Source organism: Condylura cristata, unplaced genomic scaffold, assembly GCF_000260355.1.
Source record: "Condylura cristata isolate star-nosed mole 26May11 unplaced genomic scaffold, ConCri1.0 scaffold00015, whole genome shotgun sequence".
NCBI classification, from domain to species: Eukaryota; Metazoa; Chordata; class Mammalia; order Eulipotyphla; family Talpidae; genus Condylura; species Condylura cristata.
This window is the reverse complement of record NW_004567116.1, coordinates 48755570-48780653: the sequence shown is the minus strand read 5'-3', so window position 1 is coordinate 48780653 and position 25084 is coordinate 48755570. Positions and strand designations below refer to the sequence as shown.

Sequence of the window (25084 nt, the reverse complement as noted above, 5' to 3'; positions counted from 1 at the left end):
TAGTGAAGCCCCTTGCTGAAAATTGTAGGTTTTCTTTTCTTTTGAGAGCAATATGAGTGTTTTTTCTCATTTCCTGGAGCTAGCTGGTTCCTTGTTTGCAGACTTTTTGTGATCTGAGGGACAGTATGAGTAGCTTAACACATGTAACTACAACTGCAGAAAGAAAGAATAAGACCCCCAAAATGGAAGAAATAATGACCAAGAATTTTCCAAAATTAATGACAGGTCACAGATCAAAGAAACTCAGAAAACACCAGGCAGGATTAAAGAACAAAAATAAAACCAAGCAGGCAAATCATCTTCTAACTGCTGAAAACAAAACAAAACAAAAAAGATAAATCTTAAAGGCACCCAGAGAAGAAAACTAGCCTTATGGAGGAGGTAGAAGAGTTTATCAAAATTGTTAAGATTGCTGAGCAATGCAAACAGCAAAGGTGAAATTATTAGGTTATGGTTACAGGATTTTGTTCTGTAACACTCAGTGGTCTTAAAACTGCAAAAAGAATGACGTGTCTTTGCACTTATTCAGAATTAAGATTTTTCTGTTCAAGGTGATAGAAAAGGGATATAATAAAAGAACCTAAGTATTAGATATGCTAGCTACTCAGGGCCCTCCCTGATGGCCCACGGGGTTAAATCTCAGCATTGAGAAGCTGGCCATAGCAACTTCAGCACTGCCTGGGGAGGTGACCACATGGCACTAGCAGACCTCTCCTGTCTCACCAGCTGCTCCCCTCAACAGTGTACTTCATCAACCTGCCTTTTCTGCTTCCCTCTCTATCTCTGGTGAATCCTCTCACTCTCCACACCTCTGACCTGTATCCCAATTCTGTATGGATAAATAAATCTTTTTTAAAAATATGCTAAATAACCAGCTGAAATATAAAATTTGAGAACATCTCAATTTACAGGTTGCAATATAATGTAAAATTATCTAATACTTTGCTTTCAAGAAACAATTACTTAGTGTAATAAAATTTTTGCTTGATTCTTTCTAATACTGAGCAAGAAAGGATGTAATACACTATAAATTGTGGAGGATAACTTTGAGAGTTTCCCAAAGACTAATTAAAGAGATTAGACTAATTTTAATATTTAAGTAATGAAAGAATTTTTTAGATCAATCAAAAATTGGTAAGCAACAGTCACTACTATTCTGCCAGCATAATTTTATAAGCTCATTTTAAACACAGCCACTTTTGAATAATGGTGTTTTTCTCAATTTTGATTAATGTGCAGCAGAAATCAAAGAGATAAAGTTCATCACCCCAACAATTTCACATTTTTTTTGTCTAGGTTTAACACCCAATCACTATTGTGATGACACAAAATATGTACGTATGTACGTATAATGATGTCAATATGAGCTAGCTTCTATAACAAAACAAACCCAATTAAGAAAGATTGAAACTATACAAGGATGACATTTAGTAAAGTCAAGAGATAGCCTCAACTGTCGTAATTCTATGAACTGATGCATTTTTTAGATACAAGGAAACTAAGGCAAAAATAATATCCAACAAAATAAACCACTACTCTAACTTATGCAAAAAGTATTAGAGCGTATTTTCTTTTGAATATGTATGCTTTTTTTTTTAAAGTGGGATTCTTTTTTTTAAAGATTTATTTATTGATGCATACAAGAACTGGAGTATAGGCTAGAGGTCTGGGGGTTAAGATTTTACCAGAGTGGGGAGCAGAACAGGCAGATGTACTGAAATACACTGCTGAGGGGAGCAGCGAGTAGGTTAGGAGAGGTCTGCTGTAACATGTGGGTCAACTCCCTGGCTGGGAATCGAACACGTGCTGCAGTGACTGTGCTTTAAAGCGCTGCGCTTTAACTCGTTGCACCACTAGGGGAGGCTCTGTATGTTTTCTTACAGTACTGAAAGTTAAAACAGAGAACTCTAACCTATAAAATATACATGACTTACAAAAGAGAGAAATATCAAATATTAACAATTTCTTGCCAAGATGATCCAAAATTAGTCCAACTCCCAAAACCCTTCCCTAATTTCTCCTACCTGAGAATCAAGTCCTTGGTTCTCCCCCATTTGAAAGCCCCCAATGTTCCCTTTGTGTATATTTTTCCTTGTTACATATTCCATAAGAATTAACTTTGCAAAGAGTTTGTTCATATTGGTTTTTATCATTTGCATATTTAATAGGGTTAGGCCTCACTGCGATCCCTGCTACTCTGGCCTCTACCCATAACTCTATAGTGTACACATTTAAAATCCCTTAAGTTTCTTTCACCTGCTCAAAATGGCAGCAGTCAAGGGATAAGAATTAGTGTTGGCAAGCATATGGAGAAACTGACACCCTCATAAATAGGTGATGGAAATGTAAAATAATGCAATTCCTTTAGAAAAAAGTTTAGTAGTTTATCAAAAAATTAAACATAAAATTAAACATAAACCATATAACCCAGAAACTCCACTCATCAGTTCATACCAGGAGAAATGAATATATACACTCATTTTACAAGCTTGCATATGAATGTCCACAGCATTGACAATAACCAAAAAAACGTAAACAACCCAAGTCTATCAACTAATATGTGGTTAAAATACAGTATATTCACAATGTAATGTTATTAGCATTAAAGGAATAAAGTACTGCTATATGTTATAAAACCTGGATAACTCTTGAAAGCATTATGCTATAAAGGTCATCATGAAAGCCCTCTGATTTCACTTATGTAAAATAACTCAAAAGAGCAAGTCTATAGAGTAGATTAGTATTTGACTAGGACTATTGGGCGGTGTGTTACAGGCTTAGTGATAACTACTAATGGGTGTAAAAATGTTCTAAAATAAGATGATGATGAGGGCTGCTCAAATTTCTTAATATACTTGAAACATTGTAGACTTTGAATGAAATTGTTAGTATATAAATATTATCTCAAAACATTAAAAAACAGCTAAATACTGCAAGTGGGTGTGTACACAAGTTATGGAATTCAGAAATTGAAAAGTTTGATATTTTTAATGGCAGCTATAAATCTAAAAAATGTCTTATAATTACTGAACAAGAAAGATAGCTGTCCTATCTTCAGTAAGACTGAAGTGTTGTACTTTGATGATGCAGACAAAAACCAGAACATAATGACATAATAGAAGTATTATAGATGTATTTGAAATCTAAAATCAGCATTTACAAGATGGATATATTTCAGTTTCATACATAAAAACGAGTGCAGTTAATAATATTTAGAAGACAATAACCTTATCAGGTACAAATATCAATACTATGGAAACATGGAACATATATTTGGGTTCACTATTTTCTATTTAAAATTCTTTTCTTTTTCTATTTAAAATTCTAATGAAGTTGCTTATGCTCTTATATTTCCTAATATATTTTCATCAGTATATATCTACAACTAAATTACTTAGAAATATTTTTTTCAGTAGATTCACTAGGCAAAGATGGCAAATGGTGTTACCATTTTTCTATGTTATACCTAGTACACTAAATACATATTGAGACTATTTTTCCCATTTGTATATTTTTCACTTTGTTAATATTTTGTCTCTGATAAGCCTCTGATTTTGCCTTTCCTAAATCCAGGCATAACAGAAATGTTAAGATGTCTTGTTGAAGTATTAAATACTTAACAAAGGAGGTAAAAGACTTATTCAGTGAAAATTTTAAGATATAACTAAACAAATGAAAAGATTCAGGACATGGAGATATACTATATTTCTTAGATTTGAAGATTAACATTGACAGAATGGCCATTTTACAGACATTCCACCTGCATCATCGCAGAACAGAGGTCGGAATAACCCTGTACCTTAAAAACAACTATGAAAAATATTTGCTCAAGGAAGATCTATATGCTTTGTGCTATCTAGACACTTCCCCATGGAGATATCAAATTAAGGTTGGTGGCCACTGAGGGGAAGGAGAGGAAGTGAAGGGGAGCTTGACTGGGCTGACCCAAGATGATGGGAACAACCTGGACATTGTGAAAGACACTGGAGGAATTCTGCTGACTTACAAGTAGGTACAAACCCAAAGTGGGATACTGTAAACTCTGTAGACACAGACCCAGAAAATAGGGAGTGTGGATCAATGTGGGTACCAAAAAACCCCTTCCTTCTACCATGACAGAAGAGATCAAAGAGAAGCCAAATAAGCCAGGCTCCATAAAAAGCCCAAGAGCATAAGAGACTTGTAACTCATAAATATTGTGGGAAAGTAAACAGCACAAAGATAATGAAGCCCTTCAGATGTTGCAGCAAAAGGCAGGGACAGGTGAGAAGCCAAATGAAAATTCACACATCTGCCCAACACACATTTGCCTTCTGGCCAAATGCAAATAGGTCCAGGAACATTAGCCTGGCATTCCAGACCTAGCTCCTCCCATCAAAGATAAACTTCATTGATCACAGTCCTTGGAGAAATAAGCATCAAAAAGGCAAGTGGGAAGTTTAAAGAAGCTAAGCACAGACACAGCTTTTTCTTGGGGATATTGTCTAGATGCCAAGTTTCTGCTTGCCAGCTAGATGTAGGGTCATGCAGGGTGCCTCTCACCAAGGGCAAAAGTCCTGGTATGAAGAACATACTGGGAAACCAGTATCTGCTGAAAACAGTAGGCAGATATTAGAATAGAGATAATATGCTTTGACAAACAGGAACAATGGAGCCCCAAACTCTGGTTACTCCACTCTAGTTTACATCCTAGATAACACACCCCTCAGGCACGTACACTTCCTGTGTACTTGCCCATCTTTGTACTAATAAATCCGAGATTGCCTTTGGATGGGGACTTTGAGTTATCTTTCCCTCATCCTGTGCCACTTCCAATGCTGCTACTCACAAGGGCCACTGTGGAACAAATGCAGAGGTATTGGACTCCTTAAACTGAGATCAAGTATTAATCCCAGGCTCTCCTCTGACCCCACCTCATGCCAAGGTAAACTAAGAGAAACAAGCAAAACTAAATGCCCAGTACTACACACAACTTGAAAATAATGCTAAACATATGCCACGCACATGCATCTGAATATAAGATGGGAAAGCAAAATGAGAACAGAATTCCTGTTGGGGGAAAGGATGTCCTGAACTCTACAGATGCAGGTTTTGTGGACTGCACCCCCACCCCAGACACCAAAACTACAAATCCCAGCAACACCAAAGGGAGAACTGCTAGGACCTGAGGGCAGAGTTAAGCAGCCATTTGGGGTTTCTTGATACAAAACTGGATATGTTGGGCTGAGGGTCTCTCTCTCTCTTGGCCTCATGGCTGGTGGCTGGTCGCTTGGCTCTTGATCAGCTTTCAGCATGCTATTGTGGTTCCAGGTCAGTGGAACTGGTATGATGCTTTAGTTAACTTGCATCTCTCTCTCTTTCCTTGGATTGTCCTTTCCCTTTTTTCCCTTGTAAATAAACCCATTATTAAACTTTCTGTGTGTGTCTGCAGTATGGTTGAGTATTAAGTGCACATGTGAGGACCCCAGACAGGCAACCCAATGGGTGGCCCTGTAAGAATCCCAGGGCAAATATAAAGGATACAGAAATAGAGGAACTATCAATAAAGACTTCAAAATAACAGTATTAAAAATGATAAATGAGCTACTGGAATGTCCATTGAAAGCAGATGGGCAGGTGCATGATCTAAGAAAGTATATCCTGAGGCCTCCCTGCTGCCACAGCTGGTTAAAGCACAGCACTGCAACTGAGCCACAGATGCTTCAGTGAAAGTTTTGACACCCTGCCTCAGAGGTGATCACATGGCACAGACCTCTTCTATCCTGCCCACTGTTAGACTCAGCAGTGTACTTTGTCGATCTGCCTGTTCTGCTCCCCACTCTGACTCTGGTGAATCCTCTCACCACCCCTGCACTTCTGGCCTGTACCCTAGTTCTGTATGCATAAATAAATAAGTCTTAAAAAAAAATAAACTGTGCTTTAATGTCTATACACAGTGGAATATTATTGTTATAAAAAGATACACTCTTGTCATTTGTGACTACATAAATGAAGCTGAAAGGGATAATGCTACATGAAATAAGTCAGAAGAAAACATCAGGTGATTTTACTCATATGTGGAATATAGAGGGGAAAACACACACACAAAAGAATTAATTACTAAACCAAAACAAACTCTAGATATATGACTGCAAAATTAAAGGCGCTAGAGAGGGAAAGGATTATTGTGGGAACAAGGGAGGCCCAGTGTTCTAGGGTAAAGGACTGTGTTTTATGGTAGGAGTGTTATGTTAACATACATGTGAGAGGGTGTGAAACTAGTCCCCCAAATCATGGATAGTGCCATAAACCAATGTTAGCTCAATAAAGAAAAATGTGAAGAAAACAAATTCCTTCCCCAAAATTGTCATCAACAATTAAGAGTCTTTTATTTTCAAGCCAAGGGCAGTATGGATTTAGTTAACAGCTTCTTCTTGTACCTCTATAAAAATCACTGTACAGATAGAACAGTCTCTTTTCTAAAAGCTAAGTTATTTGACTCTACTTTAGGATAGACCTACTTTAGGATAGACCCAGCTGGAGTTCTTTCTTTTTCCTAGCTGTTGTTCTTTTGCTACTTGGTTTTGATAAATTAGGTTCTTCTTTATATTCTAATATAAGAAAAACCATTTTTCTCATTCTGATTCTAGTTATCTTATTACAGTTAGTTGATGCTTTTTGTCCAGAATCTTAAATGCTATTGGGACTCTCCAGTCATGTAATTCAACAATAATGAACTGTTATTAATGGTTAAGGACCTGAGGCTTTTAACTACCACTGAATAACTTAGTGCATATAATCTTCCAAAAATAAAATTAAAAAAAGAAAAGCAGTGATTTAGCATGACACATACTAAAAACTACTTGATACACAATAATAAGCCATTAAATAACAATACAAATCTGGATTAATCACACCATAAGATAAGTGATCTAACCTTCAGGTTAAACTCAGTAAAGACCAGAAAAGGAGAACTGAGCATTAAAAGTGAAACCATAATTTGCAAAAATATACAATTTACAGAAGTCATAAGCCTACAAAACTTTGACAATGCAATAAGTCACATATGTTTAAATTCTTAACACCAGTTGAATCTGATGTCTATTTTAAGGTAAGTCCACAAACTGAATCAACAATAATTCTGATAAATTCACATGCTCTTAAGTCACTGACTGTACCACTAACAATCTAATTTCCAAACTATATCAATCCCTAGATTTGGATCATCAAGGTGAACCAAAACTCCATACTCCTATATGTACTCTAACTAGGGGCTACCTGGTATACATACACCATTGCTGCAGAATCCTAGATTGCTGTAACAATCCTAGAGTTGTTACAGGTGAGGTCCTAGTGGTTTTCGGTCAATAAGTGTTCACCAACAAAATTACATCAAATGGTTCCCTAATAATAGCTTTATCTTCATACACAAAGTAATGGATCCTATATTCTACACACTAATGCTAGCAGTCCTGCCAGTGTTATATATAACTTCATCAGTGTTAATCATGGCAATTTAACAAAACAAATTTAAATGCATATATTTGCAGATACGGAAACTGACAGCTGAACTCTGTTCATTGAAAGAACTTGTAACCTTAAAAAACACTAACTGAAAATAGTTTTACCCACACATAAAAATGCCTATTCGGTGTATCTTTCAAAAACTACCCCCAATTTTTGACATGCTTGATTTTAAGTTAAGCTCTAGTAAGCAAATGTAAAAGTAAATCAAAGATTATAAACGCAATGGTACTTGGCATACTTTTACTGTAAAAATGTTGTATATAATACACTAAGTAAAAAATGAATCATATTCAAAAGAAAATATTATGCTTCTGCATAATATTTTATGCTTAAGGGAGAAAAAGTTGCTAATAAGGAACATATTTTCATTATTCAGTATTTTAAATTTTTCATAAAGATTTTAATCTTTAAACTTAAGCTTCACGATCCATCTGACTTTGTACTTTACATGGAGTCATTTATCTTCAAAACACGACAAATTTCAGAATCCATTAAAAATTATTTTATTCAAATTATGTTTTCCAAAAGAGAGGGTTCTGTGCTAGTCGTCTTTGAAAGTTTTCATACCTATAACAGAAAACACATGTGTAAGAAAATTAAAATAAACTTTCATAAATTTCAAAAAACCTAAAAAGTTAATCTGGAAGTTTATTCTTATAAAAAAAAAGAAAGCAGAAGAGATTTAAGCATGACTGGCTTGCATTATAGAACATAAATCATAATAAATTTATCATGTATATTCTGCAAATCTGAGAGCTAGAAGAAATCTAAGAAAAAAATAAAATAAAATGTAACTCTTCTTTTTTCATCATAGATGAATAGATGACAGTAACTTGCTCAAAGTCACATAGTATAGTGTAACAAAATTCAAACCTAGAACATCACATCCCTGCTACACCATGCTACCAATTCTCAACAAGCTCTTTGTGTATTTTGCAACTAGACATGAAAAGCCAGAAACAGGTAAACAGATTTATTAATAATTCATGCACAATGCAAAACACCCTAATGCCTATACATGTTAAACTTAGATCAAAACTTTCTAAACTTAATGAAAAAGGGCCTTTGGTTGCTACTTCAAATCCTCCTATAATTAAACTTAAATATGCAAAAAAAAATTTAGTCCTTAATTATAGTCCCTAAAATATAATTTTATTTTCCTTTCTTTATAAATTTAAAATAGTTACTATGCAGCAGAATATTTAAAGTAAGAACCACTCCTAGTCTGAACTCAATCTATAGTACATGCTTTTCAATGGAATGCAAATGTTAATGTATGCTGAGTCAGCAATAAAATAATATTTTAAATGTTAAAAAATAGATATTTACAAGTAAGATATATATATATGGTTGCTAAGAAGTATTAATATTACAGATACAAAATGTTCCATACCATTTCAGAACCACATTTGCCGGAATGAACATTTCAGATGGACTTGGTGTCATCTGAGCCTGAGAAACAGCAAATGATGAAGCAAAATTGTAGAAGTTGTCCAGCATCTTTTGTGTGAACTGAAAAGTCAATAATGAATTATTAATGGTTAAACTATATACTCCATTTAGGTCTTAACATTTTTAATTTACAATGTTCCCACAAGGGAAAAAGATAACACTTGCAAGCTGACCACAGATTTGAAGCAAACAGTGGGGTTGGGGGGAGGTATTTGCAGAAAGAGGTGTCAAAAAGAGGGGAGAGAAGCACACAAGGGTGATGGTTCACAGGTGCTATGGTGGTAGGAGAACTGCAAGAACTAGACCTGAAGGGAGAATAATGATATAAGAAAATAAAATAAAAAATGTTCTTGCATTAACTTGGTTTTAAGGACTGTGAATTCTAAAACAGTATAATGATGAAAGTTAAAGGAAAGCATAAAATGACATTGTGGCACAAATTCATAGCAATCTTCACTAATATAACAGCTGCTAACTCTATATATTTGAATCTCTTAGCCACCCTCAACTCAATCAACAACTACTATTCAAAATAGTAGCCATTTTTTACACCTGATATAAAATATATACATATATAAAGAAGTTAAATATAAAAAAGACAAAATAGTAACTTTCTATGTAGAAGTCTTTTTCTAGATAAAAGGAAAAAAATTAATAAAGGAGCAACTTGTTACTTGCCATCAGTTATAAAAGTAAATAAGCTACTAAAGATAGTACTGACTTCAATACACTCAAAACTAATCTTTACAACATCACTTTCTCAGTAATATAAAACAATACTTATGTCTTTTCACACAAAAAGAAACATTAAGGGTTTTTAATTTTGTTAAATAATATCATGGAAATTTAATCCAAACAAATCACTGTCAAGGTTATTTGAACTAATACCAAAATGCAGTAAAATCACAACTAAATAACAAATACTGAGGGTAAAAAAAAAATCAGTATTTAAATGCAACTTTCTTATATTTAATAAATATTAAATAAATTTATTATTTATAAATATTTTATATTTATAAATATATAAAGTATAAATATATACTTTAAGAAGATCAATTCAAAAAAGACCCTAGTGGTGCAATGTTTAAGTCTCAGCAATATGAATATCTATAGCCACTGCAGCATCAGTTTCATCTCCAGCCAACCAGCTAGCCAATATGGCACAGCAGACCTCTCCTGTCTTGCCTACAGCTCTCCTCAGCATGTATTTCAGTGGACCCATCTGTTCTGCTCCCCACTGTCCCTGGTGAATCCTCTCACCCTGCACACCTTTGGCCTGTACCCCAGTTCCTCTATGCAAAGTAAATAAAATCTCAGGAAAAAATATATCAAGAAGATATAACACTCATCTCTATATACATATATATATATAACATATATATTCTAGATATATATCTACATATATTGCAAAATTAAAGACCATTAAAAGTTAAAAGGGAACTATTATCAAATATGGTAGTAGACAGTAGCAGTAGAATATTTCAGCATCCCACTTTTACCAGAGGCAGATCAATGAGACAGAAAATCATCATGAAAACATTGCCTAAAATGAGCTTAAAGGCATTTATAGCACACTACATCCACAAAAAGCTGAGTACACATATATCTTCTCAAGTGTATAAGGAATGTTTTCCAACATAGACAACATGCTGGGTCACAAGATAAGGATCAATAAATTCACAATTATTATAATACCAAGAATATTGTATTATCAATAGTGTTAAAATAGAACTCAACCATAAAAAGAAAGCAGAAGAAAACTCTAATACATGGATACTGAACAACACATTCCTGAATGACTATTGGATAAATGAAAAAGACAAAGGTTAAAAATATACATGAAGGCCCTCCCTGGTGGCGCAGCGGGTTAAAGCACAGCACTGAGAATCTAAGACGGCTTCCACATGAGTTCGACTCCTGCCTGCCCCAGAGGTGACCACATGGCGCGGCAGACCTCTCCTGACCCGCCAGCTGCTCCCCTCAGCAGTGTACTTCATCGATCTGCCTGTTCTGCTCCCCACTCTATCTCTGGTGAAGCCTCTCACCGACCCTGAGCCTCTGGCGTATACCCCAGTTCTGTATGCACAAATAAATAAATCTTTAAAAAAATAAAAAAAAAAAAATATACATGAAGGCCCTCCCTGGTGGCGCAGCGGGTTAAAGCACAGCACTGAGAATCTAAAGCCGCTTCCGCATGAGTTCGATTCCCACCTGCCCTGGAGGTGACCACAGAGTGTGGCAGACCTCTCCTGACCCGCCAGCTGCTCCCCTCAGCAGTGTACTTCATCGATCTGCCTGTTCTGCTCCCCACTCTATCTCTGGTGAAGCCTCTCACCGACCCTGAGCCTCTGGCGTATACCCCAGTTCTGTATGCACAAATAAATAAATCTTTAAAAAAATAAAATTTTAAATAAAAAAAAAAATACATGAAGACACAACCTATCAGAACCTCTGGAACAAAGCAAAGGAAGTACTGAGAGGAAGTGTAGAGCACTACAGACCTCTATCAAGAAACAAAAAAGTGCTAAAATTTTAAAAATATTATGTTTTACATCAAAGTACTAGGGAAAAAAATTAAAAACCAAAAGCCAATATAAGAAAGGAAATATTAAGAACCAGAACATAAATAAAATAAAAATAAAAGATAGTTGGCTTGATAAAACCAAAGGCTGTTTTTCTTTAAATCAACAATATAGTTAAACATTTAGCTACTAAAAGTTATTATGGAGAAAATTCTAATAGAGTAAGAACCCAAAATAGAGACATTACAGCAGACATTTCAGAAATACAGAGGGTCATAAGCGAACATCTATGTGCCAGCAAATTCTTCAACCTTGATGAAATGGACAAATTCTTAGAAACCTACAATCCTCTGAGGCTAAACCAGAATGAAGCAGAAAACCTGAACAAAACAATCACAAACTGGGAAACTTAAAGAGTAGTGAAGGTCTTCTGGAAAAATAAAGCGTAGGCCAAGATATTTTAAGTAATGAGTTCTACCAAGTATTCAAAGATGAATGAATACCTATCAAATTCAAACTCCTCCAAAAATATGGGAAAGAAGGAATGCTTCCAAACACATTCTATGAGTTCAACATCACTGATACTGAAACATTACAAAGACATCACACCAAAAAAATTATAAGCCAATAACCCTCATGAACTAAAATGCAAAAATTCCTAATAAATATTTAGTAAACTGAAATTCAACAAAATGTCAAAAATATCACAGGTTGTAACCTCATGGGATTTATTACAGAGATACAGGATAGGTCTATCATCTTCAATCAATCAATGTAATTCACCACATCAACAAAAGGAAAGATAAAAAAACATCTGATAATAACAACAGATGCTAAGAAAGCATTTGGTAGGAGTCCTCATCCATTTATGATAAATCTCAACAAAGTGTAGGAATGGAAAAGGCCATTTATTACAAACCCACAAACAACATCACACTCAATCATGAAAGACTGAATCTTTTTCCTCTGAGATCTGCTATAAGAAAAGGATGTCTACTTTCACCAATAATATTCAAAAATAGTACTGAAAGTCCCACCTAGCACAATCAAGCAAGAGGACGATATAAAAGGAACAAATTGGAAAAGATGTTAAAATTATCATTGTTTTCAGATGACATGATAATGCACACAAGAAAACCTAAGCTAGAAGAGAAAGAAATCAAGAAAACAATCCCACTCACATTACAATTCCATAACAAAAAAAGAATTCAATGTTCTTTTCAGTACACTAAGCACAAGAGGTGAAGGACCTATCCAATGAAAACTGTAAGACATTACTAAAAGAAATAGATGAACACACAAAGAAATGGAAAGATATGTTCTCTTCTCATGAATTGGACAGTCATTGTTAAAATAACTCTTACTCAAAGCAACAAAGATTTAACATAATTTCTATCAAGGTTCAAGGACATTTTCAGATGGATTCTACCAACACTCAGAAACTAACTAGTGACTGTCCTACACAAACTCTTTTAAAAAAATTAGAAACAAAGGGATATTACCAAACTAGCAAATGTTTTAAGCCAGTATTATACTAACACCAAAACCGAACAAGAGCAACACACAAAAAGAAAACTACAGGCCAATCTTTCTAATGAACACTGATTCAAAAATCCTCAATGAAGTGCTAGCCAACAGTATCCAACAGTGCACCAAAAAATAATTCACCATGACCAAGTAGGATTTATTCCAGGGACACAACCATAAGTTCAATACCCAAAAGCAACTAATGTAATCCAACACATCAACTAAAAGAAAAAGAAAAACCATACAATCCTATCAACAGATGCTGAAAAAGCATATGACAGAGCTCAACATCCATTTATGATAAAGATGATAAAGGCCCACAAATTCTCAGGAGAGATGGAACATACTGTAACATAATGAAGGCCATTTATGACAAGCCTATAGCCAATATGTGCCATTCTTACAGGTGTTAGGTGGTATATCATTGTGGTTCTAATTTGCATTTTCCTGATTATGAGGGTTGTTTAACATTTTTTAAAAATAATATAAGAATTTATTTTTACATCATTTTGTGCATTTTCTTTTTCATCTCAGCTAGAACTCCCATTTTTGATCCCATTCCCCATTCCACAACCACAAAATGTCTCTGGTATATACTTGCTCATTATTATTACTTTCTCGCCTGGTCATTATACTCCTGCTATGAGTGAAACCATCTGGTATTTTTCCTTTTCTTTCTGGCTTATTTCACTACACATGATCTTTTCCAGCTCCATCCATGTTGCTGCAAAAGGCATATGTTTATTCATTTATTTATTTATTTATTTTGGTTGCTGAGTAATATTCCATTGTGTATATGTACCACATCTTTTTTAATCTACCCACTTTTTTAGTCACCCACTTTTGGGCATTTGGTCTGTTTCCATGTCTTTCCAATTGTAAATAAAGCAGCAAATAAACCCTGGGGTGCAGGTATATTTTTGAATCAGTGTTTTTGTGTCTTTTGGATAGATACCTAGGAGTGGCATTGCTGGGTCATATGGAAGTTCCATGTTTAGCAGTTTGACGAACCTCCAATTTTCCATAGTGGCTGTACTAGTTTGCATTCCCACCAGCAGTGCAGGAGAGTTCCTTTTCCTCCACATCCTCACAACAACATTTGTTGTTAGTTGTTTTAAGATGTGCCATTCTCATTGGGATGAGGTAGTATCTCATTGTGATTTTAATTTGCATCTCCCTGATTACAGTGATGTTAAACATTTTTTCATGTTTGTTGGCCGTCTGCATTTCCTCTTTGGAGAAGTGTCTTTTTAGCTCTTCTGCCCATTTTTTGATGGGGTTGTTTATTTTTGTTGAGTTTCATCAGTCCTTTGTATATCTTTGTGATCAATCAATCCTTTATCATTAGCTTTGTGGGAGAAAATTTTTTTCCAGTGGCATGTCTGTTTGTCTTTTGTAATGTCTCTTTTGCTGCACAGAAGCTCTTTAACTTGATGTAGTCCCATCTATTTATCCTTGCCTTCACTATAGTTGGGTGCTTTATCTTCAAAGATGTTGCTGAAGTGTACATTGTATAATATCTGGCCCATCTTTGCTTCCAGGTATTTTTTGGTTTCCAGTCTTATGTCTATGATTTTTGTGTATGGTGTGAGGTAGTAATCTAGTTTCATTTTTTTGCATGTAGCTTCCCAGTTTTCCCAGCACCATTTGCTAAACAAAGTTTCTTTGTTCCATTGTATTTTCTTTTGCTACGCTAGCCATTTTGATAATGTTAATTCTTTCAGTCCATGAGCAGGGTATGTCTTTCTACTTCTTTGCATCGACTTCTATTTCTTTTGACAATGTTTTATAGTTTGTATAGGTCAATCACCTCTTTTGTTAGGTTTATTCCCAAGTATTTGATTTTTTTCTTTTAGTTATAAAAGGAATTCTTAAAAATTTCTCCTTTCAGCCTAATCATTTGTAGATAGGGAGGCTACTGATTTATGTGTGTTGATTTTGTATCCTGCTACTTTATTAAACTGGTTGATTATTCTGATTAGTTTTTCTGTGGAGTCCTTAGGGTTCTCTACGTATATATTGTCTGCAAATAGGGATAGTTTTACTTCTTCTTTCCCTATTTGAATTCCCTGTATGTCTTTTTTTGGTTTTATTGCTCTGGCTAGGACTTCTAGTATTATTCAAAAGCAGTGGTGAGAGTGGACATGATTGTCTTATTTTAGATCTTAAAGGAAAGGATTTTGTTTTTTCATCTTTGATAATGAAGCCATAAAATACACAAAGAACTCAAAAGACTGAACAAAAACAAAGTAAACAATCCAGTCAAAAAGTGGGCAGGAGAGCTAAAAAGATACTTCTCCGAGGAGGAAATGCAAATGGACAACAGGCACATGAAAAAAATGTTCAACAACCCTCATAATCATGAAAATCCAAATTAAAACCTCAATGAGATACCACCTTACACCCATAAGAGTGGTACATATTAAAAAAACCAGCAACTACAAATGTTCCTAGCAACAAGGAGCTCTCCTACATTGCTGGTGGAAAGGCAAATTGTTCCAACCACTATGGAAAGCTGTATGGCCTACTAAAAGTGAACTACAATATGACCCAGCAATTCATGTCATGGGGATCTACCCAAAGGACACAAAAACAGTAGATCAAACAGAAACATGAACCCTGTATTTACTATAGCACTATTATAATGTTTAAGACTTGGAAGAGGGCTGGATCAAGTAGATGTAGTATATATACATAATGGAATACTATTCAACAATCAAAACGTAAAATAATGCCATTTGCAGCAATGCGGATGGAGCATAAAGGGATTATATTCAGTGAAATAAATCAGAAGGAAAAATAAAAATACCAGATGGTTTCATTCAAAGGAGGAATACAGGGAAAGAAAGAAAAATAACAACAACAACAAAACAAAAATAAACAGACTACTATAAATCAAGGCATTCCGTAGGGAAAAAGGAAGGAAAGGGATAAAAACAAGGGCAGGCAAACACAAGTGACTAGGGTAATGGTATATAGGTGAATTGGCCGTAGAAATTCTATGGGGAATACACCTAAGAAAAGAAAGCAAACTGTAAGGGAAAAAAAAGAGTAAAAATATATAAAAAGTTGCCTTTTTCAGCACAGCAGTTCCTTTTTTTAAATTACTGAAAAAAGGGCCCTACCTGGTGGCATAATGAGTTATATGAATCTAATGGCAGCCACTTGAGCATGAGTTCAATTCCCAGCCAGGATAGTGACCCACATGGCACAGCAGACCTCTCCTGTCTCACCCAATTGCTTCCTTCAGCAGTGTACTTTGTCAATCTGCCTGTTCTGCTCCTCGCTCTGTCTCTAGTAAATTCTCTCATTGCACCTGTACCTCTGGCCTGTGATTCTGTATGTATAAATTTTTTTTAAAATATTACTGAAAAAAATATCAAGACCCAGAATCTGTCAGTCTTAATTCCTGTGACAAGTCTACCTTAAATTCATGGTCATAATCTCAAAAAGTGTGCTGCCCAGCAAACCCCTAAGTTTTCCCTAGCCCTATTCACTCTCTTTCTCTCCATGAGGCCTTATGAAATACATTTTTTAAATTCCTAATACTTCTTTCTGTCAGTCTTAGTTGATGACAGTGTTTCTTATTCACTGAGCAAAATCAAGGAATCAAGAGAACTGAAACAAATTCTCACATTTTCCAACCTCCTCATCTGTATCCACATACCCTCTGTCCATTAGCCTACCTAAGTGAACTCCTCCATATATGTTCATTTCCTACTCAAAAGACAACACTTCCATAATTCTTTCTGTTCCCATGCATTGCCAATGTTATTTTTAATGCTTCATTCAAAATGTGTCAGTGAAACATGTTCTTATCCATTAAAAACAGGAGGGAAACAACAACAACAAAAAAATTCTTCCTGCCAGGTAAAGTAGCCTCAAGCAACCAAACCCTTTATCGGCTGTCTTTCCATAACAATCATCAAGCGCCATCCACTTCAGATTTCTCCACTAATTCACTCAAACTCACTCCAAACTCCCTTTCAACCTCTCTGAACTCATCACCCTGTAATGATTTCCATCTTCCCAAATCAAATGGTTAATTCTTAACCCTAACCTTACTAGAACCATCTATTACTGATTACATCCTCCTCCTTAAAAAGCAGTCTTTGTTTCCCAAACACCTCTTCCTTTTCAAGCCACTTCTTTTATATATATTTCTTCATTTCTACAGTTAGAAAACAGTCTCTAGTTAGAAATGGTCACAAACTCAGTCATTGGCCAACTGTTCTATTAGTTACTTCTCCAGTGATCACAACCCCTTACAACTTGAAATACCAACTCTACATTGATGGCTCCCAACATTTTTATCTCTGACCAGACCTCTCCCTTAAAACTTAAACTTGTCATCTCTGCTTATTTATCTAGCAAGTATCACAAATATAGTACAACCAAACATACAACATCTCATTCCACTCGGAACACATACTTAACTTTTCATAATATTCCTGTGTTCCAGTTCTTCAAACCGTCATTTATCGAGCCAACATTGATGTCTGTCTTGCATTTCACATGTGATCCATGCCACCAACTCTATTAAATCTATCTTCAAATAATCTCCGTAAATCAACTACTTTTCATCACTTCCACTTTGACCTTTCAGATGTTTAGTTCAAAGCATCATCTTTCATCTGGACTTTCACAAAACTCTCCTAATCTTTCTTTGTCCATCTTCATCCTGCTGAAGTTTCTCTCCAAAGTTACAAATGTGACCAATTTAAAATATTAGACCAAAAAATGAGTAAAAAAATAAAAAATAGGGCCCTCTCTGGTGGCACAGCGGGTTAAAGCACAGCACTAAGAAGCTAAAGCCACTTCCGCATGAGTTCGATTCCCGCCTGCCCCGGAGGTGGACCACATGGCGTGGCAGACCTCTCCTGGCCCGCCCACTGCTCCCCTCAGCAGTTTACTTCATAGATCTGCCTGTTCTGCTCCCCGCTCTGTCTCTGGTGAAGCCTCTCACCGCCCCTGAGCCTCTGGCCTGTACCCCAGTTCTGTATGTACAAATAAATAAATCTTTAAAAAAAAAAAAAAAGTAAATGCAGTCCCATCTGATTTACCTTGAAGACATAATGTCCAGCTCATTTTCTCTCAGCCTTACTCACTCTACTCAAAGACCTTCATGTCATTTTCTAAAAATAAGATTTCTACTTCAAGGCTTTTTCAGTAAGCTATAGCTCTAACATGATCATTTTTTCCTTTCAGGCCTTTACCACATAGAGTTTAAAAGTCAAATCTATGGAATTAAGTCATTTCAAGCTCTGTAAGGACAAAGATCCCATTGTCATGTTCACAACCTATACCCATAACCTAGCAAGGGAAAACAAAAAAGTTAATATTTAAACTCATTTTTAAAAATGACTTTATGCTACTTTATAACTGTAAAACCAATCACATGTAGATATCAGACGATCTTATCAATCACATATAGATATATCTAGACTTCAAGCAAACCTAAAGTATCCCTAGAAGCCAACAACTTGTGTTTTCCCTAATTTTTACATGTTTTCTAACACCATTTTAGTACAGAATATGACTTTTGTAATTTTTTTTATAATGAAATGCACATTAAAATACCTGAGTGAATGAGTCAACTGAGGATACAGCAGCATTGCCTACAGGTGTTTGCTGAGCCAGGCTGTCCAGTAATTCTACTGAAATTCCAATCTGAGCAACCGATGGAGTTCTTACAATATTCATGGCTCCAAAAGGGTGCTGGCTTCCTTCTCCTGAGAAAAATTAACATGAACCACATGTTTAACTTATTTCCATACAAATTCCTTTAAAAATACATTAAGAACCTCTAATCTATAAAAAAAAATCTTTGCTATGAAAGTCTGCCTCTGAAAGGCTATTTTTATCACATCAACAAAAATAAAAAATTAAAATTTTCCCCACCAGAATGTTGCTACTTTTCTGAAACTTATTAAAATTACTGCAATTAGGCCCTCCCTGGTGGCTCAGCGGGTTAAAGCCCAGCATTAAGAAAGAAGCTTAGGCCACTTCCGCATGAGTTAGATTCCCGACTGCCCCGGAGGTGACCACATGGCGTGGCAGACCTCTCCTGACCCGCCTGCTGCTCCCTTCAGCAGTGTACTTCGTAGATCTGCCTGTTCTGCTCCCCGCTCTGTCCCTGGTGAATCCTCTCACCCTCCGCACCTCTGGCCTGTACCCCAGTTCTGTATGAATAAATAAATCTTTAAAAAAAAATTAGTGCAATTAAAAACAGAAGTAACAGAATGAAAACAAATTAATGAGTAAGCATGAACTGGATAAAATATTATGAATTCTAACTCTGACAGGATATTTTTTAAAGGTCTTAGAACTTTTCACATTTTCTGATAATTCCACTAAAGAAAGACCTTTAAATCACCACTACTAGCAGTAAATGATATAGCATATTTTATGAAGGCTATGGATTACTCCACTCAACACTTAATCTGTTACCAAACAGGCAATACTTTGCAACTCACTTATGAAAAATATTTAGTGACTTTTGCTATTTATTAAATACACACACACATATATCACTGAGCATACATAAGGGTCTTTAAATGTCAGCTAACTTATCCTTGGGAAATATAAGCCAAAAGCATTAATCTATAAAATAACCAAAAAGTTACTTTGATAAAGAGGGTAAAAATCATACACTGAATACAATTTTTTGTGACCTGCTCTTTTTTTCCATTACCATAAAATTGGTAGTCAAATACTAAAAAACATATTCTAGACAACACATATTTCCAGTAACTATAACAGTCACTGTGACTATTGAAACTTAAATTTTTAAGTATATGAACAAAACATGACCAGATTAAAACTTTTCAGTATTGTTTTTTAAAGGCTTATTTACTCATGCATACAGAACTGGAATACAGAGCAGAGGCTCAGGGGTGGTGAGAGGCTTTACCAGAGACAGAGTGGGGAGCAGAACAGGCTTTAGCTTCTTAATGCTGTACTTTAACCAGCTGCGCCACCAGGGAGGGCCCTCTCACGACTTTTTAATAATTAGTTTGAATTTTCACATATTTGTGAACTTTTCATATTTAACTATCATTTCTATCATTGTGATCAGAGCTCATACGTTGTATGATTCCAGTCTTTCAAAGATTACTGAGACATTCTGGGGGGCCTAAGATATGGTATATCCAAGAAAATGTTACATGTGCACTTGAATGAATCTTCTGTTCTTTATGGGTAGAATGATGTACTTATGTCTGTCAGGTAAAACTGGATTTACAGTGCTGAAGTCTATGTTCTGGATGATTAGTGCATGTGTTCTATCCATTATTAAAAGTGGAGTAGGTTATATACAAAGAAAATTACAAAACACTGTTAAAAGAAATACAAGAAGACACCATGAAATGGCAAGAAATCCCCTGCTCATGGATCAGGATAATTAACATCATCAAAATGGCCATCCTACCAAAAGCGATATACAGATTTAACACCATCCCGATAAAGTCTCAATGACATTCTTCAAAGAAATAGAAAAAATATTGATGAGATTCATATGGAACAAAAAAACCTCGAATAGCCAAAACTCTCATGACTAAGAAGAGAATGGAGGCATTACAATCCCAAACTTCAAGCTATACTACAAAGCCATAATAATCAAAACTTCATGGTACTGGAACAAGAACAAACATACAGACCAGTGGATTCTAATAGAAAACTCAAATATAAACCCACAGCTTTATGTACAGCTAATCTTTGACAAAGGAGCAAAGAAGATACAATGGAACAAAGACACTTTGTTCAGCAAATGGTGCTGGGAAAACTGGAAAGATACATGCAAAAAAATGAAACTAGATTACTACCTCACACATACACAAAAAGCAGCTTGAAGTGGATTAAAGACCTAGACATAAGAACAGAAACCATAAAATACCTGGAAGCAAAAATGGGCCAAACACTACTCTTTAGTGACATCTTTGAACATACAGCATCCAATGCAAGATAGTGAAGGCAAGGATAAATAGATGGGACTACATCAAGTTACAGAGCTTCTGTACAGCAAAAGACATTACAAAAGACAAGCAAACATCCCACTGTGTGGGAAAAAATTTTGTCATCAAGCCATACAGGACTGATCACAAAAACATACAAAGAACTAATGAAACTCAACAAAAATAAACAACCCAATCAAAAAATGGGCAGAAGAGCTAAAAAGACACTTCTCTCAAGAGGGAATTGCGGTTGGCCACCAGGCTTATGAAAAAATGTTCAACATCACTTGTAATCAGGGAGATGCAAATTAAAATCACAATGAGATACCACCTCATCCCAGTGAGAATGGCACATCTTAAAACAACAGGCCCTCCCTGGTGGCACAGGGGGTTAAAGCACAGCACTGAGAAGCTAAAGCCACTTCCACATGAGTTCAATCCCCGCCTGCCCCGGAGGTGACCACATGGTGTGGCAGACCTCTCCTGACCCTCCCGCTGCTCCCCTCAGCAGTGTATACTTCATTGATCTGCCTGTTCTGCTCCTGTCTCTGGTGAAGCCTCTCGCTATTCCTGAGCCTCTGGCCTGTACACCAGTTCTATGTGCACAAATAAATAAATCTTTAAAAAAAAAAAAAAAACTAACAACAACAAATGTTGTTGTGAGGATGTGAAGAAAAAGGAATTCTCCTGCACTGCTGGTGGGAATGCAAATGAGTACAACCACTATGGAAAACTGTTTGGAGGTTCATCAAACTGCTAAACATGGAACTTCCCTATGACCCAGCAATGCCATTCCTAGGTATCTACTCAAAAGACACAAAAACACTGATTCAAAAAGATACCTGCACCCCCATGTTTACTGCTGCCTTATTTACAATCGGATAGACATGGAAACAGCCCAAATGCCCAAAAGTGGGTGACTGGATTAAAAAGATGTGGTACATATACACAGTGGAATATTACTCAGCAAGCAACAGCAACAACAAAAAGAAACATGTCTTTTGCAGCAACATGGATGGAGCTGGAGAAGATCATGCTTAGTGATATATGCCAGAAAAAAAAGGAAAAATACCAGATGGCTTCTTTCAGGAGTATAACAGACCAGGCAAGAAAATAGTAATAATAATGAACAGCTATAGACCAGAGACATTTTATGGGGGTCAAGTGGGGAATGGGATCAAAAACAGTGGGATAGGTAAATGCACTGGACTACAGTGATGGCACAGGGTGATTTGGTGATGGGAAGCCCACGAGGAGTACAACTGAGATGAAAAATGCACAAAATGGTGTAAAAATAAACTATTTTACATATAGGTTAAAGCACAACTATGATGCTAGATGCAGCCACTTCACGAGTTAGATCCCTGGCCAGGGAGGTGTCCCACATGGCATGGCAGACCTCTCCTGACCCAGCCACTGTTCCTCTCAGCAGAGTACTTCGTCGTCGATCTGTCTATTCTGCACTCCACTGTCTCTGATGAATCCTCTCACCATCCCGGAGCCTCTGCTCTGTACCCCAGTTCTGTATGCATAAAAAAAAAAAACTTAAAACAAAAAAAAGTGGAGGCCCTCCCTGGTGGCTCAGCAGGTTAAAGCACAGCACAAAGAAACTTAAACCACATCCCATGAGTTCGATCCCCGCCTGCCCCAGAGGTGACCACATGGCACGGCAGACCTCTCCTGACCGCTCGCTGCTCCCCTCAGCAGTGTACTTCGTCGATCTGCCTGTTCTGTACCTCACTCTGTCTCTGGTGAATCCTCCCACCCTCCGCATCTCTGGCCTGTACCCTGGTTCTGTACAAAAAAAAAAAAGTGGAGTATTGACAGTCCCAGCAATTATTGAATTGCCTATTACTCCCTTCAAGTCTGTCCATTTCTGCTTCTGTATTCTGAGGCTCTTTTATTAAGTACTTATAAATTTATAGCTCTCTTCTTGACAGGTTAACTCAAATCACTATATAAACTCTTTTATCATTCTTAGCAATTTTCATTATTGTCTATATAAGCATTCCATCTCTTTTTACTACTGTTTACATGTATCTTTTCTCATCCTTTGCTTTTAATCACTTTATAATTTGAATCAACAGTTTATTTTTTTAATCATATTGAAAATACATGTGTATTGTTTTAACTGCGTTATCATTTCCTTTGATATATATTTTCTTAGTGACTGCACTGGGTATTATGATTTCTTGTAACAACCTAGCTTATTTTCACTAATGCACAGAAATTTTGTTCCTCTATAGTTAATATCATGCTTTATTTTTTTATGCAGTTATCTTTTGCATCAGATAGAGAAAAAAGGAGTTACAAAGGTATATATTAATACTTTTGCAGAGACTTACCCCACAATATGTAGTACAAGGAGATTCTAATAAACCTCTCTCCTAAATAAAACCCTAAGAGATTGAGCACAAGCACAAATTCAATTATGCTCTCAGGAAATTTTATCAATTCATCAGGTATCTTTCTCTCGATTGGTACTTATTGGGACAAGAGAAAGAGAGACTTACAGACAGGTCGGCACACATTTATCAGTCAGCTGAAAAAACTGGGGACCAAGCATAGACTGTTGAACACATGGACCATGTGTGGGGATTTTGTATAATGAGGAGGGACTGTAGAGTTACCAGCATATGGGTGCTGAGACTGTTGGTTCAGCTGTAGAGAATCTGGCTCCTGGTAGCATCAGCACCGAAGCACCTTTCCTGACAGAAGACAGAGTGGCGAGACCTGTTGTGCAATGCACCTCATGGAGTGGCTAGGAAGTAGGACCATGAAATTTAGGCTCTGTGAAGCAGTGAAGAGTTTGCTTTCAGACCAAGGGAAGAAGAGGTAGTATAAATCTCTGCTAGAAATAATCTATCCTTCCTCCCCACTGAGTCTTTTACCTCCTCCCATCTCCAGATAAAACAAAAAAAAATTTAAAAAATTAGAGCCACAGTGCTCAAGCTAGTAAAAGCAAATAAGGGCAAGGAGCATCTGAACACAAGAAATGCTGAAAGCGAAGAATAGAAATGAACAGACCTCTATAAAAGACACAAAACTGGCAGACCTAACAAATACTTTAGATTTTTTCTAAAAAAACCCAGTAATGTTCTAGTAGTTCAATCAAACATATACCCAGGCAGGAACTCAGAAAAGTGATTCTGAGCAGTCCCCTACAGAGATTGAAGATATTAAAAAAAGAGAGTCAAATGAAATGAAATTAAATATGGGAAGCATATTCAAAAGTCTTAAGCTGGCTTAAGAGAAAACTTTAGAAACTGAAAACACAACTATATAAATCACCCAAGCATAAGACTGAGGAAAAATGAAGAAACCCTATGAGAAATTCAGATTCCAATAAAATATGAAACATATAGAGATGAGTGTTCTAGAAGATGAAGCTAGATGGAAACAAATATTACTCAAAAAAATATTAACTGAGAACTCACAAAGCTAGGAAAGAATTGAATAAGGATTTCCAGGAAGCAGAACTGATACCCAACATTTAAAAACAACCTTTACCAAGAACATGCTTGCTAAATTCTCAAAAGTCAACAAGAAAAAATGTTAAAGGCAGTTGGGGGAAGGGGCAGCGGAGAGAATGCAACATACAAATACACCTTAATAAGTCTCAAATTCTCAATATATATACTCAAAACTAATTGAAAACACAGCAGAAGAGTTTGAATAAAAGAGCATGGCCCATCTATATTATGCATGCAAGAACCTCACTTCAGATCTAAAGACAAATAGACTTACAAGATCTCAAGACAACACATATCAATGAACAGATCATTCAAGCATTAAGTAAACAACAAAACAGTGACCTAAAATGAAGCCACTGATCATGTGGACTTACCAGCCATCTACCTAATTTTCCACACCAACAGAAAGAGTACACATTCTTCTTAAATGTACACAGAACTTTCTCAAGGATCACAAAATAATCTTAATATCAAAATTGAAATTTTATCAAGAATCTTTTCTCATCACAATGATATAAAGCTAGAAAATCAACCACAACAAGAAACCTAGAACAAAATCCACACATATGGAAACTAAATATGTGCTTTTGAGTAACTCATAAGTCAATAAAGAAAGCAGAGGAGGAAAAAGAAAAAGAAATCAAAGGAGAAA

General features: G+C 35.9%; 1 protein-coding gene across 2 annotated transcripts in view; it reads right to left on the bottom strand.

Moving 5' to 3' along the window:
- Positions 1–25084, bottom strand: part of LOC101619922 (chromosome unknown open reading frame, human C11orf73) — a 61136-nt gene that overhangs the window by 4630 nt on the left and 31422 nt on the right. The window contains exons 3-5 of one of the 2 annotated variants that reach the window (XM_004683270.1): positions 18588–18739; positions 8900–9018; positions 7733–8073 (exon numbers count right to left, since the gene is read on the bottom strand). In XM_004683270.1, coding sequence (XP_004683327.1) covers positions 8019–8073; positions 8900–9018; positions 18588–18739 — 326 coding nt within the window. In that variant the 3' untranslated portion in view covers positions 7733–8018. Of the gene's footprint in view, positions 1–7732; positions 8074–8899; positions 9019–18587; positions 18740–25084 lie in introns of those variants that run through there. The other variant, XM_012725663.1, reaches the window with a different exon arrangement.